The following is an 18,490-nucleotide window of genomic DNA, read 5'->3' on the forward strand; positions in this document are numbered from 1 at the left end:
TCCCTAAAAGGGAAAGGAATAGCGGTGTACAAGGCATAGCATGTTTGACAACCAATAACAAGTTTGTGGCTGAAGTAAATGCTGAGGGAAGAAGCAGTGGAAGATGAGGCTGGGAAGACAGCCTGAGATTTAGTTGCAAAAGACCCTGATTGTCATATTGTGCACAAAGGCATACCTTGTTTCACTGCATTTTCAATTTTATTGTGTTTGACAGATAACTCTGGTTTTTTTTTAAACAAATTGAAGGTTTGTGGCAACCCTGAATGGAAACACAATGGTTGCCATTTTTCCAACAGCATTTGCTCATGGCAAGTCTCTGTGTCACACTTTAGTAATTCTCTCAATATTTCAAACTTTTTCATCACCATTATGTTTGTTACAGTGATCTGTGATCTCTGACATTACTATCACAAAGGCTCAGATGATAGTTATCATTTTTTAGCAAAGTATTTCTTAATTGAAGTATGTACATTTTTTATGCCATCATACACTTAATAGACTACAGTATAGTGTAAATGCAACTTTTAAATGCACTGGGAAACCAGAAAATTCACATGACTCACTTTATTATGATATTTGTTTTATTGCAATGGTCTGGAATTGAACTTGCAATATCTCGGAGGTATACCTGTACTGAAAATTCTTCTTTTAGCAATACTGAATCAAACCATTTTAAAGAGAGCGGAATGATCAGATTTATGTTAGAGAAATTTCTTGATAGTAGTGTGAAGGCTGGAGTGCAAGTAGGTAGATATTCAGAGGGATAAGGAACAGAAGGCAATGGCACCCCACTCCAGTACTCTTGCCTGGAAAATCCCATGGATGGAGGAGCCTGGTAGGCTGCAGTCCATGGGGTCACTAAGAGTCGGACACGACTGAGCGACTTCACTTTCACGTTTCGCTTTAATGCATTGGAGAAGGAAATGGCAACCCACTCCAGTGTTCTTGCCTGGAGAATCCCAGGGACAGAGGAGCCTGGTGGGCTGCTGTCTATGGGGTCGCAGAGTCGGACACGACTAAAGCGACTTAGCAGCAGCAGCAGCAAGGCTAAAATGATAGTACCGATGAAAGATCATTAGAACCTCTAATGTAGTGACCACAAAGAGAATAAGAGATGGATTTAAGAGAAACTTTAAAATGAGCACAACAGGACTTAGTGTCTCATTAGCTATTAATATAAAGGATGAGGGAGAAGGAAAAGCTGAAAATGATTCTCAAGGTTTCCTTTTTATTATAATGAAGAGGTGAAGAAATACAGAAGTAGCCCAAGTTTTGTGGGGAAAGTGAGTTTGTGTTTGGATATTGACCTCAAATTGCCTTGGGACAGGGGAAGACGTCTGGAAATTGGCTAAATAGGTTTCGATCTTAGGAAAACTTCATCCAAACTAGAATACCAACTTTTGAGAGACTGGACCATCTTTGTATTTTTCAGAGTTCAGCCTAAATGCTGAGCAAATGCTTGATACACAATAGCCTTAACGAATGAGGAGGTAGGTCAATAACAAATGAATGAATTAAAAACTGCAGGGCTGTCTTCAGTGTAGAACAGCCTACAAGGAGACACTTAAGAGAATTTTAATTTTACAAGTAATACAAGGATATTTCCTCAATAAAAAACACATAACTCCCGTACCCCAAAGCACAATTTTTCTTTCATACATCTCCATCTCATCCTAACACCACTACTATCCACTGCTCTTATTAGTTTGGTGATTGTTCTTCAAACTTTTAGAATGCATTTATGTGTACATATAGAAAATACAGATATCTTTTGTGTTTACTTATTTTTATAAAGATGTAGCCATAATTTTGAGAATTTTAAAATTCAACTATTAATAAATATTTTATTATTCATTAGACCTTAAATAATTATCAGAAGTAAAGTCCATTAAAACAATGTGATTCTAAACTTGTTTAAGGTGGTTTTTTTTTTTTAAAGTAAATTTATTTTGGTGGCAAAACAAAACTGTGAAAATTATAAAACTACCTTGATTTCTCTTTTATTTGTAAAAAGATTGTCCCAACAGTTAGAATTGGACATGGAACAACAGACTGGTTCCAAACAGGAAAAGGAGTACGTCAAAGTTGTATATTGTCACCCTGCTTATTTAACTTATATGCAAAGTACATCATGAGAAACGCTGGGCTGGAAGAAGCAGAAGCTGGAATCAAGATTGCCGGGAGAAATATCAATAACCTCAGATATGCAGATGACACCACTCTTATGGCAGAAAGTGAAGAGGGACTAAAAAGCCTCTTGATGTAAGTGAAAGAGGAGAGTGAAAATGATGGCTTAAAGCTCAACATTCAAAAAACGAAGATCATGGCATCTGGTCCCATCACTTCATGGGAAATAGATGGGGAAACAGTGTCAGACTTTATTTTTGGGGGCTCCAAAATGACTGGAGATGGTGACTGCAGCCATGAAATTAAAAGACGCTTACTCCTTGGAAGAAAAGTTATGACTAACCTAGATAGCATGTTCAAAAGCAGAGACATTACTTTGCTGACTAAGGTCCGTCTAGTCAAGGCTATGGTTTTCCCAGTGGTCATGTATGGATGTGAGAGTTGGACTGTGAAGAAAGCTGAGCGCCAAAGAATTGATGCTTTTGAACTGTGGTGTTGGAGAAGACTCTTGAGAGTCCCTTGGACTGCAAGGAGATCCAACCAGTCCATTCTGAAGGAGATCAGCCCTGGGATTTCTTTGGAAGGAATGATGCTAAAGCTAAAACTCCAGTACTTTGGCCACCTCATGCGAAGTGTTGACTCAATGGAAAAGACTCTGATGCTGGGAGGGATTGGGAGCAGGAGGAGAAGGGGAGGACAGAGGATGAGATGCCTGGATGGCATCACTGACTCGATGGACGTGAGTCTGAGTGAACTCCGGGAGTTGGTGATGGACAGGGGGGCCTGGTGTGCTGCGATTCATGGGGTCGCAAAGATTTGGACACAACTGAGCAACTGAACTGACCTGAACTGAATGATACTTAGTAAATAACTAAGTACAGGGAGTATTTTCAAATTAAACCTTTAAGATAAATATTTCATAGAAACAGAAAATGAAGCTCTCATAGAGTAACTTATTTAAAATCACATAGCTAGAACACAGCAAGGCTAGGACTAATTTTGATTCCATTGCCTCAAGCAATAAGAATATGTTTGCGTAGTATATGTGAGCCACCCCTCCCCTCGAGGTGTTCCACTAGTACACAGAATAGACATAAGTGATCATTGTGCCCCTTTAGTGAGGGGAAACAGACAATAAAAAAGTAAAAAATAAATAAGACAATTTCAGATATAAATAAAGTGGTATGGAAAACATAAAATATAAAACAGAATAGAATGGCCTGATTTAGATATTAGTGATACAGTGATATTTTAGATAAAGTACTCAAGAAAGGACCTTCAAAGAAATGACACTGCAGGTGAGATCTGAATGATCAGAGGGAGCTATTGCAGATATAAAGTATTGCAATGTAGCATTTTATTCTTGTATTTCACTGGGGTTAATTGTTTCATTGGTACTATGTAATTTGTACTCTCAGAAAGAATAAAAAGTACGTTAATGCAGAATAGGAATTTATATTTATCTCAAAAAAAAGCATAACAAAACAAAAACAAAATTTCCACAGCAGTTAGTACAGGGCTAGGCATAGTATAGATGGCCTGCTTTTAATTTTTAAATATGCAGGTAACAAATTTTTAATAGCTATCTATTATATTGTGGCTTTTGCCTCCTTTATTGAAAGCTTCACCATCCACCAGAACTAATGCCCTATTTCTATATTTGAAATTTGAAAATATGACAGTACTATCTGTTCTGTTATACCTCTAATGGTTATGGTAAGAATCAAATAAAGGGAGGAAAGTAAAAATGTCACACTAATGTCAGTTGTCCGAATATAGACAAGAGATAAAAATTTTATAATAAACCCAATAAAGGTTTACTGAGCTTCCCTGTGGTAAAGAATCCTCCTGCCAACTCAGGAGATGCAGGTTCAATCCCTGGGTCAGGAAAATACCTTGGAGAAGGAAACAACAACCCACTCCAGTATTCTTGCCTGGGAAATCACATGGACAGAGGAGCGTGGCAGGTTACAGTCCATTTGGTCACAAAAGAGTCGGTCTCAACTTAGCGATTAAACAACAACAACAAAGATTTACTAATCATTGGTTTATGATTTTTATATTTTGGAGGCAGAATTTACATGTTGCAGGTAAGGAAAAAAAGAGAATCAAGAATGACTCCTTGTATTTTGGTCTGAACAACTGGTACATGGTATTACCATTTAGTAAGAGAAAAGACTAGAAGAGCAACAGGCTGGGGAGTGGTGGGTGAAGTGTGGGGAAATGGGAAACACCAGAAGTTCATTTTGAGATACTTGAAATACTTGTCAGCTACATAAAGGGAAAAGTCAAGTTGGCTACTGAATGCTATTAGAGTTGTAAGTTTAGGAACGATATAAGGGCTGGAGACATAAATTTGGTAAACACCTGCACATAGAGTGTAGCTATTAAGAGTAAATTTTCCTAGGGTTAAATCCCTAGTTCCACACTTAAGAGCTATAAAACCGAGATAACAACAGGGGGAGAATATATACACATTATGTTTAGTCACAAGTGTTTGTTATTATTTATTCTTTTGCATCTGAATAAGCAAAATTTCCATATAATATCACACTCAAAAACTACAAAAAGGATTATGGTGATAAATTAAAATAATTAACACAGTACCTGACATCCAGTAAGTATTCAGTGAAATATAAATTTTAAGCAGTACACTCAGTTATTTATTATCATAAATCTGGATTCTACGCCCTTCATTGGAGGTGCCATGCATATCAATTTCTTTTATATTTTTTCAGAGATATTTTAAGCATATGCATTAAGTATTTTAATACTTAAGGCATACTATTTTAAACTACCCCTTAAAATGCAAATATAAATATTTCATACAAATATATGAGAAGAACTCTTCTACATTTTTTTTTTTTACTTAATAATGTACTTTGAGTATAGTTAATATTTAAAGCCATGGTCCCAGATGGCATTAATTAGGGTAAAATATACTAGAAAAAAAAGAAATTCTACTAAAACAAACCTAAAGGGTATATCTAACTTATCAAGTGTGACTTAGGGTAATACATGAAATTTTCAACATGAACAACAGAGAAAAATAGATACATTTATACATGGCAAAAAGGCAAGTAAAGAGTTCTAAGACTCCTTCCTCTATTTTCCATTTGAGGGAAAAAAATATATCTACAATTCAGAGAGTTTTCTTCCTTCCCAGAAAGCAATAAGTCATGAAGAAACTCAGAGAAATGTCTAAAATACTCACACAGCTCTTGGTTCAGAAAAGACATCAGTGTGAATGTGCATCATTAGGTCCCCACCGGCAGCATATTCCATTACAAAGCAAACATGCTCTTTGGTTTGGAAACATGCAAAAAGGTTCACCAAAAAGGGATGCCTTACACTGTTCACAGTTTCAAAAATTCTTTTTTCACACATCAGGCTGTAAGAGAAAACATTAAAATATCACTGGTATTTTTTTTTAAGTTCTAGTTGCAAATAACATTATTTAAAAATTACTAAACTCTTAAAATAAGCAAAGCTCTTAAACATTATGACTTTGAAACCATAAAATATGTCATTTTGCTATAAATGCTTTGAAAATTTGGGCTATGTGATATATAAATAACTTTAATAGAAATATATTAATGAAAACTAAATATGATTACCATGACATAAATTTCACTATTGATAGTATCAGAAAGCAATGGCACCCCACTCCAGTACTCTTGCATGGAAAATCCCATGGACGGAGGAGCCTGGTGGGCTGCAGTCCATGGGGTCGCTAGGAGTCGGACACGACTGAGCGACTTCACTTTCATTTTTCACTTTCATGCACTGGAGAAGGAAATGGCAACCCTTCTTGCCTGGAGAATCCCAGGGATGGAGGAGCCTGGTGGGCTGCCATCTCTGGGGTTGCACAGAGTCGGACACGACTGAAGCGACTTAGCAGCAGCAGCAGTATCAGAGTAGCACACATAAGACTAGTGGTAATCATAAAAAAGTCTAAATGGAAGTGAATTGTGAAAAATTTTCAGGAATTGATCAGAGTAAGATTTAGCAACCTAAAGCATTATTTTAAAATATAAACTCTGTGATCAAGGTGATTTCAAGGACAGTGTATATTTATAATTCATAAGCTATGGTATCCAAATATTCTATCATATAAAGCTGAGAAGTAAAAATACATTGCATAATATTTTAATTTAGAAGGCTACCTGGAAAATAAAGGAATTTCATGGAGAATTCTATAACATGCTTCAAGGAAGCTCTTGGAGAATGATACAATTTATCTATAAAATCTATATAGCTATCACAGGTTTTCCCTGTAAGAATTCTTATAAGCTGTTTAAAAGAACAGCGGTCAAACTTATTCACTCTGAAACATTAATTTTGCCTAAATGACAAGAAATACCAACCTTCTGTCCCCTGAAACTATTTAGTAAATCAGCCTAACTTAAAACTCAAAGCAGACATATATACACTGCTACATTTAAAGCGGATAACCTCTTTGATTTCTTTCATTAGTGTTTTATAATTTTCTATATATAGGTCTTTAGTTTCTTTAGGTAGATATATTCCTAAGTATTTTATTCTTTTTGTTGCAATGGTGAATGGAATTGTTTCCTTAATTTCTTTGTCTACTTTCTCATTATTAGTGTATAGGAATGCAAGGGATTTTTGTGTGTTGATTTTATATCCTGCAACTTTACTATATTCATTGATTAGCTCTAGTAATTTTCTGGTGGAGTCTTTAGGGTGTTCTATGTAGAGGATCATGTCATCTGCAAACAGTGACAGTTTTACTTCTTTTCCAATTTGGATTCCATTTCTTTTTCTGCTCTGACTGCTGCGGCCGAAACTTCCAGAACTATGTTGAATAGTAGCGGTGAAAGTGGGCACCCTTGTCTTATTCCTGACTTTAGGGGAAATGCTTTCAATTTTTCACCATTGAGGATAATGTTTGCTGTGGGTTTGTCATATATAGCTCTTATTATGTTGAGGTATGTTCCTTCTATTCCTGCTTTCTGGAGAGTTTTCATCATAAATGGATGTTGAATTATAAAACACTGATGAAAGAAATCAAAGAGGACACTAATAGATGGAGAAACATACCATGTTCATGGATTGGAAGAATCAATATAGGGAAAATGAGTATACTACCCAAAGCAATCTACAGATTCAATGCAATCCCTATCAAGCTACCAGCGGTATTTTTCACAGAGCTAGAACAAATAATTTCACCATTTGTGTGGAAATACAAAAAACCTTGAATAGCCAAAGCAATCTTGAGAAAGAAGAATGGAACTGGAGGAATCAAGTTGCCTGACTTCAGGCTCTACTACAAAGCCACAGTCATCAAGACAGTATGGTACTGGCACAAAGACAGAAATATAGATCAATGGAACAAAATAGAAAGCCCAGAGATAAATCCACACACATATGGACACCTTATCTTTGACTAAGGAGGCAAGAATATACAATGGATTAAAGACAATCTCTTTAACAAGTGGTGCTGGGAAAACTGGTCAACCACTTGTAAAAGAATGAAACCAGAACACTTTCTAACACCATACACAAAAATAAACTCAAAATGGATTAAAGATCTAAATGTAAGACCAGAAACTATAAAACTCCTAGAGGAGAACATAGGCAAAACACTCTCCAACATAAATCACAGCAGGATCCTCTATGATCCACCTCCCAGAATTCTGGAAATAAAAGCAAAAATAAACAAATGGCATCTAATTAAAATTAAAAGCTTCTGCACAACAAAGGAAACTATAAGCAAGGTGAAAAGACAGCCTTCAGAATGGGAAAAAATAATAGCAAACGAAGCAACTGACAAACAACTAATCTCAAAAATATACAAGCAACTCCTGCAGCTCAATTCCAGAAAAATAAACGACCCAATCAAAAAATGGGCCAAAGAACTAAATAGACATTTCTCCAAAGAAGACATACAGATGGCTAACAAACACATGAAAAGATGCTCAACATCACTCATTATCAGAGGAATGCAAATCAAAATCGCAATGAGGTACCATTTCACACCAGTCAGAATGGCTGCAATCCAAAGTCTACAAGCAATAAGTGCTGTAGAGGGTGTGGAGAAAAGGGAACCCTCTTACACTGTTGGTGGGAATGCGAACTAGTACAGCCACTATGGAGAACGGTGTGGAGATTCCTTAAAAAACTGGAAATAGAACTGCCTTATGACCCAGCAGTCCCACTGCTGGGATTTTTTGAAAGAGACACGTGTACCCCAATGTTCATCGCAGCACTGTTTATAATAGCCAGGACATGGAAACAACCTAGATGTCCATCAGCAGATGAATGGATAAGAAAACTGTGGTACATATACACAATGGAGTATTAATTAGCCATTAAAAAGAATACATTTGAATCAGTTCTAATGAGGTGGATGAAACTGGAGCCAATTATACAGAGTGAAGTAAGCCAGAAAGAAAAACACCAATACAGTATACTAACACATACATATGGAATTTAGAAAGATGGTAATGATAACCCTGTATGCGAGACAGCCAAAGAAACACAGATGTATAGAACAGACTTTTGGACTCTGTTGGAGAGGGCGAGGTTGGGATGATTTGGGAGAATGGCATTGAAACATGTATACTATCATGTAAGGAATGAATCGTCAGTCTATGTTTGATACAGGATACAGGATGCTTGGGGCTGGTGCACAGGGATGATCCAGAGAGATGATATGGGGTGGAAGGTCGGAGGGGGGTTCAGGATTGGGAACTCAAGTACACCCGTGGCTGATTCATGTCAATGTATGGCAAAACCAATACAGTATTGTTAAGCAAAATAAAGTAAAAATAAAAATTAAAAAAAAAGGAAAAAACAAAAGAAAACAAAACAAATAGTTAATTGAAGAATTGAAAAAAATAAATAAATAAAGTGGATAACCAACAAGGAACTCTATTCAATACTATGTAACAGCCTAAATGGGAAAAGAGTTTGAAAAACAGACACACGTATTCATATAACAAAGAAAAAAAAACTCAAAGCAGAAGAAAACCAGGTCAAATATTATTCAAATATAATTTTGAATTAACGTTTCAAGGACTGATCAAAATAAATATACAAATTTTACATTTATGTTTCTAACATAAAATGGGCATTTTTTTGGTTTGCTTTTGAGACCAGAATAAAAAACTGCTATTAAAGTTTGTTGAAAAGCATTAATAATGCTTTTATTTTTAAAATTAAAGAATTGTTTAGATTTTGTGTTTATGTGTGTATGTGGTAGTTGATTTCAAAATACCAAACCAAAATTCTAATGTTAGAAGGAGGTAGACTCATTCTCCTTTCTTTGGGATCTCTTAAGAATTAATTTTAAAAAGGTTAATTTAAAAATTAAAGCATTTGTCTGGATATCCAGATATACTGCTATGATTCAAGAAAATTAAAGAGAATTTTAAAACATTTAAAGTATAACTGTTGTGTAGAAGGAACATGGAATTTTCACTGCTGTTAATATAGTTGTATTCTGAATGATGAACTAAAACACCTCTTCAGTTTTAAATACAGTAAATATAGCTCCTATGAAATAGTGTTTACAGCACATCTAATATGGTCACATTCTAGATGAGCTCTTACCCTCTATTTCATACAGTTTGTTTATAATTTTATATGTACTCAGAAAACCCCATTGTAATTGCTTCTAGAGTGTTCGGCTCATGTCTACATACATTTGCAAAGTTTCTACATGCTACTACAAATTAAGTCACTATTAGAAATAAATTCACAGATGATTAAAAAAAGTTAATAGCTTTGACTTTATCACCATTTAAATGTATTGGGAAATAATGTACAATTGGGTAAGATCTGCAAATTAGATTCTAAGACAAGTGATTTACTAGGTCTATCTAAATTGTGGCTAATGAGGATAAAATACACATATGAAATAACAAACTGACAAGATGTTTTGCTGTCAAGCAGATGACAAACATGGCCTCTTCACTGTGTATCACTCATGCATGAATTACTAATTCACCATCGGCAAATTACTGATTCTCAACTGGATGGGTAACTAAAGGTTAGACCTGTGTTCAACATATAAATGGTCTAAAGAACTGATGAGAGTGCTCCTTAAAATGGTTTTAATCCCATTCATAGAACTCTTTGATGAGGACTGACAGTATTGATTAGTATTGGATATGTATCTTAGGTAAGAGGAAAGCTTTTACAGACCCAAACAAGAATAATAATTTTAAGCATATTACAGCACACCAAAAAGCTGCTCCATAAGTCTGTAACTTTTCCCAATTTAATCTAAATTGTATGTTCTCCTTAAAAGTCCATGAAAAACTTGAAAGTTTATTCATTTTGTCCAAAACATTTTCCGCTAAATTGTCCTTTCTCCTTTCCATGTTCCCAAAGATCTTCCATCTGCCAAAGATCAGCACAACCCAATCTTCTTTACAAGGCCTAACCCAAATCCACCAGTGCACTGCCAGTTTGATATTTCCCCTTTATGGGCTGTGACTGTATGTTATCTTTAACTCAAACATATCTAATTTCTTTTATTTGCATAACTAATATATTTATGGTTTATCTCCCATTTTTTGGCATACTTCCTTTAGTACATTATTAGATATGTTAGAAACTTAAAAACTGTATAATAGTTATCTTGGTCAGTGGAAAATTACATCACTAATAAGGCTCATCTTAGGATTAAAGCATATATATGATATATATAAAAAGTCTGGCTAGCTATGTTTTTGTTCTGCAACTGCAAAAATGGACTTCCAAGTCTATTCTGTTGCTTGGAAATTTGAACTGGTACAGAAACTAAGCTGAATGAGGAGGCATAATTGTAACATACATTTAACATTCTTACTTAGGAGTAGGGAAGATGGCACTCAGAAAGTTCAACTATTGGTAGGTGGAAAACGTGATCTTCGTACATGAATTGCATTACTTTGAAGTTAGTGCATAATTTGTGTACAGGCAGTAAAAAATGTTCAAACTTCCAGTTACAAGATAGGTAAGTACTAGAGATACAATGTACAATAAATAAAATTAACATTGCTATATGTTACATATGAAAGTTAAGAGAATAATTCATAAGAGTTCTCATAACAAGGAAAAATATATATTTTTCTATTTTTTGAATTTTGTATCTATATGATGCTCACTTAACTTACTGTGATAATCATTTCATGATGTACGTAAATCAAATGTTCCTGTACACCTTAAACTTATACAGTACTGCAGGTTAATTCTGTCTCAATAAAAGTAGCAAAAAACAAAAACAAACTAAAAAACAAAAAATAAGTTGGTTTGGAATTTTCTATAAGGAAAATAATAAGATTCATACTAGAAAAATAAAATTTAGAAAATAAAACTGATATTAAGAACCATCAAGTACTCCAGGATATCTATTAAAAAACTGCACTTATATGCAATAACATTGAATTCTATGGATCTATTAAAAGAATGAACTGAAAAGTGGATATAGTGGATTTCTGCTTAGTTATTTACTATTCAGACTTTCAAGTTACATTATTTTTAAAAACATGCTGCTCTATTTTCTTATTTTCTAAATTAAGTTTTTTCTTGCCTTCCTATAATTGTTTTCTTTTTGATGCTTTCCTCAAATTCCTCTAAGAGTGAGTTTTATTTCTCATTCTGAATTTTACATTTCCCTGTTTCTACTGGAGATTATTTTACTTCCATGTTACCGAATAAGTGAATTTATAACTGAAGTAAAATGAAGATCACTCATCAAACTTTCACTAACGCTAGATTAATTCTGAATAAGGTCTGGGAGTAGGTGATGGACAGGAAAGGCTTGTATGCTGCAGTCCATGGGGTTGCAAAGAGACAGACACGCCTGAGGGACGAGATTAATTTTGTTGTTCAATCACTCAGGTGTGTCAGACTATTTGTGACCCCATGGAACAGCGGCACACCAGGCTTCCCTGTCCTTCACCATCTTCCAGAGCTTGCTCAAACTCATGTCCATTAAGTTAGTGATGCCATCCAACCATCTCATTCTCTGTTGTCCCCTTCTCCTACCTTCAATCTTTCCCAGCATCACAGCCTTTCCTAACGAGTTGGTTCTTCGCTTCAGGTGATGAAAGTATTGGAGTGTCAGCATCAGTCCTTCCAAGGAATATTCAGGATTGATTTCCTTTAGGATTGACTGGTTTGATCGCCTTGCAGTCCAAGGGACTCTCAAGAGTCTTCTCCAACACAACAGTTAAGCATCAATTCTCTGGCACTCAGCCTTCTGAGTGGTCCAATTCTCACATCTGTACATGACTATTGGAAAAACCATATCTTTGACTACACGGACCTTTGTTGGCAAAGGGATATCTCTGCTTTTTAATACACTGTCTAGGTTTGTCATAGCTTTTCTTCCAAGGGGCAAGTGTCTTTTCATTTCATGGCTGCAGTCACCATCTGCAGTAACAGGAGCCCAAGAAAATAAAGTCTCTCTCTGTTTCCATTGTTTCCCCATCTATCTGCCATGACGTGACAAATGCCATTTGGGACCAGATGCCATGACCTTCATTTTTTCAAAGTTGAGTTTTAAGCCAGTTTTTTCACTCTCCTCTTTCACATTTACCAAGAGGCTCTTTAGTTCCTTTTATCTGAGGTTATTACTATTTCTTCCAGCAATCCTGACTCCAGCTTGTGCTTCATCCAGCCCAGCATTTCGCATGATGCATTCAACATATAAGTTAAATAAGCAGGGTGACAATATACAGCCTCAACATACTCCTTTCCCAATGTGGAACCAGTCCATTGTTCCATGTCCCGATCTAACTGTTGCTTCTTGATCTGCATACAGGTTTCTCAGCAGGCAGGTAGGTGGTCTGGTATTCCCATCTCTTGAAGAATTCCCCATAGTTTGTTGGGATCCACACAGTCAAAGGCTTTAGTGTAGTCAATGAAATAGGAGTACATTTTTATCTGGAATTCCCTTGCTTTTTTCTATAATCCAATGAAAAGTAAAGTGAAAGTTGCTCAGTCATGTCCAACTCTGCGACCCCATGGACCATCGAATTCTCCAGGCCAGAAACCTGGAGTGTGTAGCGTTTCCCTTCTCCAGGGGATCTTCCCAACCCAGAGATTGAACCCAGGTCTCCTGCACTGCAGGCGGATTCTTTGCCAGCTGAGCCACAAGGGAAGCCAAAGAACACTGGAGTGGGTAGCCTACCCCTTCTCCAGAGGCTCTTCCTGACCCAGGAATCAAACCAGGGTCTCCTGCATTGCAGGTGGATTCTTTACCAACTGAGCTACGAGGGAAGCCCTAGCTTGCTATGATCCGAAGGATGTTGGTAATTTGATCTCTGTTCCTCTGCCATTCGTAAATCCAGCTTGATGATCTGCCAGTTCTCGGTTTCAAAACTGTTGAAGCCTAGCTTGGAGAATTCTGAGCATTACTTTGCTAGCATGTGACATGAGTGCAATTTTGTACTAATATGAACATTCTTTGGCACTGTCCTTCTTTGGGACTGGAATGAAAACTGACCTATTCCAGTCCTGTGGCCACTGTTGAGTTTTTTTAAATTTGATGGCATATTAAGTATAGCACTTTAACAGCATCATCATTTAGGATTTGAAATAGCTCAACTGGAACTCCATCACCTTCACTGGTTTTGTTCATATTGATGTTTCCTAAGGTACACTTGACTTCACACTCCAGGATGTCTGGCTCTAGGTGAGTGAGCCTACTACCGTGGTTATCTGGGTCATTACGATCTTTTTTGTATAGTTCTTCTGTGTATTCTTGCCACCTCTTAAAGTAGGGGTAATGCCCTCAGTTCAGTTCAGTTGCTCAGTCATGCGACCCCATGAATCGCAGCATGCCAGGCCTCCCTGTCCATCACCAACTCCCGGAGTCCACCCAAACCCATGTCCATTGAATCTGGCTAAAGCTTCATCCTCTGATCCAGACATTCTTCTTTAACAGTAATATTAATATTATTCTATCTATATTTAATTGGAAAGTTTTTTTTCCTACAGAGATGTGGCTCGAAGCAGTAACAATGTGACAGAAAGTTATATAAACCACCGAGTAATTACCACTTTTATATTACTATTATTTTAGGCTATAAATGAATTTACCATTATGGATCTGGAATAAAGCAAATATTCTTCCAGAAAAGAAAAACACCTGACCGTACTATTACTGTAATTAAAAACAGACTGACAGTGTAATTAAAGGTTTGCTTTAACTACTGATGTAACTGCTAGTATATACTATGGTGTTCAGAATATTTTATAAATATTATGCAAAATCCTGAGAGTTTATTTTGATATAATTGAGGAGTATGATAAACAGATAAAAAATAAATAGGCAAATCCAAAAGGAAAAGATTTACACAAAGGAAATGCTCATCTTTTAAGATTGATCCTAATTCTAAGAACTTCCCATACAATGGAAATATATTAAAAATAGCAATTTGGTATATTATATGGCAATAATCCAATTCAGTAAGGCAAGTATTACCAAAAAATATATTTTAAAAATATGTGGGTTAACTGAGGCTCAGAGATGTTCAGTGAACTGCCCTGGGATTAAATCATTAATTAAGTAGGAACAATCAGGACTAGAGAATCTTCTCACTCATAATCCCAGGCTGTTTTCATTATATAGGGCTGTCTTTTATCAACTGATGCTTCCTAGTTCTTCTAAATATCAAATAAATGTCTCTTTCTGTAATAAAATGCATTTTATTATACAACAATTTCCATGTTGAACCACTCCATTAATTTGAGATAGTCTTTACATTCTCTAACCTAATTACAATATTATCCCCAAAGTCCTTACATTTTAATAATCGTATATAAAGATGAATCCATACCAATTTACACACAGAAAGGAAAGATGCTGTGGTCAAAAGCTACCATTTTAAGAGAAATAGAGCAAAAAATAGATATAGGTGTATTTTAAAAAGCAGAAGGAATTAACCACTTAACTGAAGATTACTTGTAAATGACATCTTATTACTTCTGTAGTATGAAATACAAAATAGCCTCACGCAACCACAGATGTGTAATAGTTCCTAATTCATACAAACATTTCAACATTTCCAAGTATAAAAACTTAATATTAGAATTAGTTTAAAGATTTCATCAACTTTTTTTGGTATTCACCAAGCAGTAAAATGTCATAAGAATGGGAAGAGGGAATTAGCTAGAAAGAAAAACAATATTTAATCAATACCCACCTCATGCATTAATTTAGTTTCTTTACTTATTACAGCTGACCCCTGAACAACATGGGGGTTAATCGTGCATAATTTACATTCAGCCCTCTGTATCTGCAATTCTTCCACATCTATGAATTCACCAACAACAAACTATGTAATATTATAGCATTTACTAAATGAAAACTATCCATATTAAGTGAACCCAAGTAGTTGAAGACCATGTTATTCAACAATCAACTGTATTATTAAAAGAGATGATTTTATCATTTCCATATATACTGAATATATCAATTTTAAGTTATAACTTTAGAAAAGTGTAACAATTTCATTTTTAAAAAACTAACCTGTCTACTTCATCTCGTGCCACAATGTCTCCTTTCTTTAAGGCTTTTATTGCAAACATTTCATTTGTGTGTTTATATTCAGCCAAAAGCACCTAAAATTAGATTAAAATAATTATTTCTCATTTGAATGATTACTCATGCCTACAAAGAAAGAAAATTTAAAAGATTACCTTTCCAAAATGACCTCTACCCAAGACAGCACAACACCTGAAGTCTTGTAGATTGAATTGAAACATTTGTTGAGATCTGAAAACAGTAATGCCAATTAAAAATAAGGCAAAAGTATGGGACCAAACATGTAAGTAAAGCTGTGGATATATTCTTTACCTTCTGTCCTCAAGTTCATGAATACCACTATACTCTAGGCCTGACTGAGGGATATCAGGCTCATATTCAGATTGAGATTTTGGAAGTATTCTATTTCTGTCATTCTCAGTATCAAAAACAGTTTCTGAATCCTGTAAAATATTAAACGCTCATTAAATCAGAAACATTCAGAAAACAACTTATTAGGTAAGAATAGAGAAAAAATGTTAATATAAATATGAATGAGAAAATAAAATTCAGATATTATTATTAGATACTCATTTTTATGGTCATTAATTATGTATTACTCTCATCTTAAAAATGTAAAAAATGAATAATAAAAACACTAATTTGAAAAGATACAGGAGCTCCAATGTACACAGTAGCACTATCTACAATAGCAAGCTTCATGGAAGCAACCAACCAAAGTGTCCACCAACAGACCATTGGTTTAAGAAGATGCGGTACAGACAGATGGCCAATGGGCACATGAAAGGGTATCCTCTTACACTGTTGGTAGGAATGTAAATTGGTGCAGCCACTATAGAAAACAGTACAGAGGTTCCTCCAAAAACTAAAAATACAGTTTGCCCTATAATCCAGCAATCCCACTCCTGGGCATATACTGAGACAAATTTCTAATTCAAAAAGATACATGCACCCCTATGTTCTTGCAGCACTATTTACAATAGCGAAGGCATGGAAACAACCTAAATGTCCACTGATAGATGAATGGATAAAGAACATTTTGTGTGTGTGTGTGTGTGTGTGTGTGTGTGTGTGTGTGTGTGTGTATACATACACAGACACACAATGGAATTCCTCAGCCATTAAAAAAGAATGAAATAATGCCGTCTGCACTAACACAGATGGACCTAGAGATTATCATGCCAAAGGAATTAAGTCAGAAAGAGAAAGACAAGTACCACATGATATCAGTTATATGTGGAATCTACAATATGACACAAATGAACACATCTACAAAACAAAGCACTCAAGAAATATAGAGAACAGATTTGTGGTTGTCAAGGGTGATGGGGTTTGGGGGAGGAAAGGATTGGGAATGTGGGATTAGCAGACACAAACTACTATATACAGGATGGATAAACAGCAAGGTCCTACTATAAAGCATAAGAAATTATATTCAATATCCTGTGATAATTGTAATGGAAAAAACATATGTATAACTGAGTCACTCTGCTCTACAGAAGAAATTAAGCACAACACTGTATATCAACTATACTTCAATGAAATTGTTTTAAAATGTGGTATATGGATATACAATGGAAAATTAATCTCTGCCCACAAAAAGAATGAAATAATGCCCTCTATAGCAATATGGATAGACCTAGAGAATATTACCCTTAGGGAAGTAAGTCAGACAGAGGAAGAAATGGTATATACCACATATGTGAAATCTAAAAAATCATATAAATGAACGTATTTACAAAACAGAAATAGACTCATAGATTTAGAAAACAAAGTTGTGGTTACCAGGGGGAGAAGGAATAGGAGAGGGACAAACTAAGGGTATAGGATTACTAGATACAAACTTCTATAAATAAAATAGATAATAGGATATATTATATGGCACAGAGAATTATAATCATTATCTTCTAAAGAGCTATAATGAAACAGAATCTGAAAAAAATTCTGAATCACTATGCTGTATACTTTAAACAGTGTTGTAAGTCAATCATATTTCAATTAAAAAATGAATACATTACTTTAATTTTATATGCATTTTCAGGTATCATGTTAACCTAGTTAGAAGATGCACAGTGTCAGGAAATACTTCATCTAATACCAGCCATACTCCCAGGCTCCTAGAATAAGCAACCTATTCCATCTCTAGTGGCTCATGGGCATCCAGAGGTTTTTATGTTTCACTCACAAGAAACAACTTAAAAGTGCATCTCATTCATTATGATGCTATAGTGTTAGTTGCTCAGTTGTGTCTGACTCTGCAACCCCATGTAGTCCGGCAGGCTCCTCTGTTCATGAGGATTCTCCAGGCAAGAATACTGCAGTGGGTTGCCATGTCCTCCTCCAGGGGATCTTCCTTACCCAGGGATCCAATCCCAGTCTCCCACATTGCAGGCAGATTCTTTTCCATCTGAGCCACAAGGGAAGCCCAATGATGCTACGGCTGATAAATTACCATGATGCTATAACTGGTAATTTATTTGGTGGAAAGGAATTATACAAGGTTTAAAATGCCTTACCTGTCCTGGTGTATCCAAATCTCTTGCAGATTCATCTATTTCACCAAGGGAAGAATCACGTGGTGGGGCTCGAGGAGGCTCAGGTTCAAGATCAAAGTCCAACTTGGTTACTGTGGAATCACTTATAAAAGATAAAGCAATTCACCAAAAGCAGTAATCAAAAGTATACATTTTAAATAGCTTTAAAATTAAAGCAAACAATTTTTTTGTTTTTAAAAGTAAGTAGAGCACTAACTTCAAAATACTATTTGGAAAAAATGAGACTTCTAATAGATTCACTGTAATCAATATGTATGAGTGTCACAATAATTATTTTATAAAAGCTTAAAAATGTTAAAAC

General features: G+C 35.4%; 1 protein-coding gene across 1 annotated transcript in view; it reads right to left on the reverse strand.

Moving 5' to 3' along the window:
* PKN2 (protein kinase N2) overlaps positions 1-18,490 on the reverse strand; it is a 90,391-nt gene that overhangs the window by 9,705 nt on the left and 62,196 nt on the right. Inside the window, exons 11-15 of the mRNA XM_052636930.1 lie at positions 18,151-18,271; positions 15,947-16,077; positions 15,790-15,865; positions 15,620-15,711; positions 5,342-5,518 (exon numbers count right to left, since the gene is read on the reverse strand). Coding sequence (XP_052492890.1) covers positions 5,342-5,518; positions 15,620-15,711; positions 15,790-15,865; positions 15,947-16,077; positions 18,151-18,271 — 597 coding nt within the window. The remainder of the gene's footprint in view (positions 1-5,341; positions 5,519-15,619; positions 15,712-15,789; positions 15,866-15,946; positions 16,078-18,150; positions 18,272-18,490) is intronic.

Source organism: Budorcas taxicolor, chromosome 3 (genome assembly GCF_023091745.1).
Source record: "Budorcas taxicolor isolate Tak-1 chromosome 3, Takin1.1, whole genome shotgun sequence".
In the NCBI taxonomy this organism is placed as follows: domain Eukaryota; kingdom Metazoa; phylum Chordata; class Mammalia; order Artiodactyla; family Bovidae; genus Budorcas; species Budorcas taxicolor.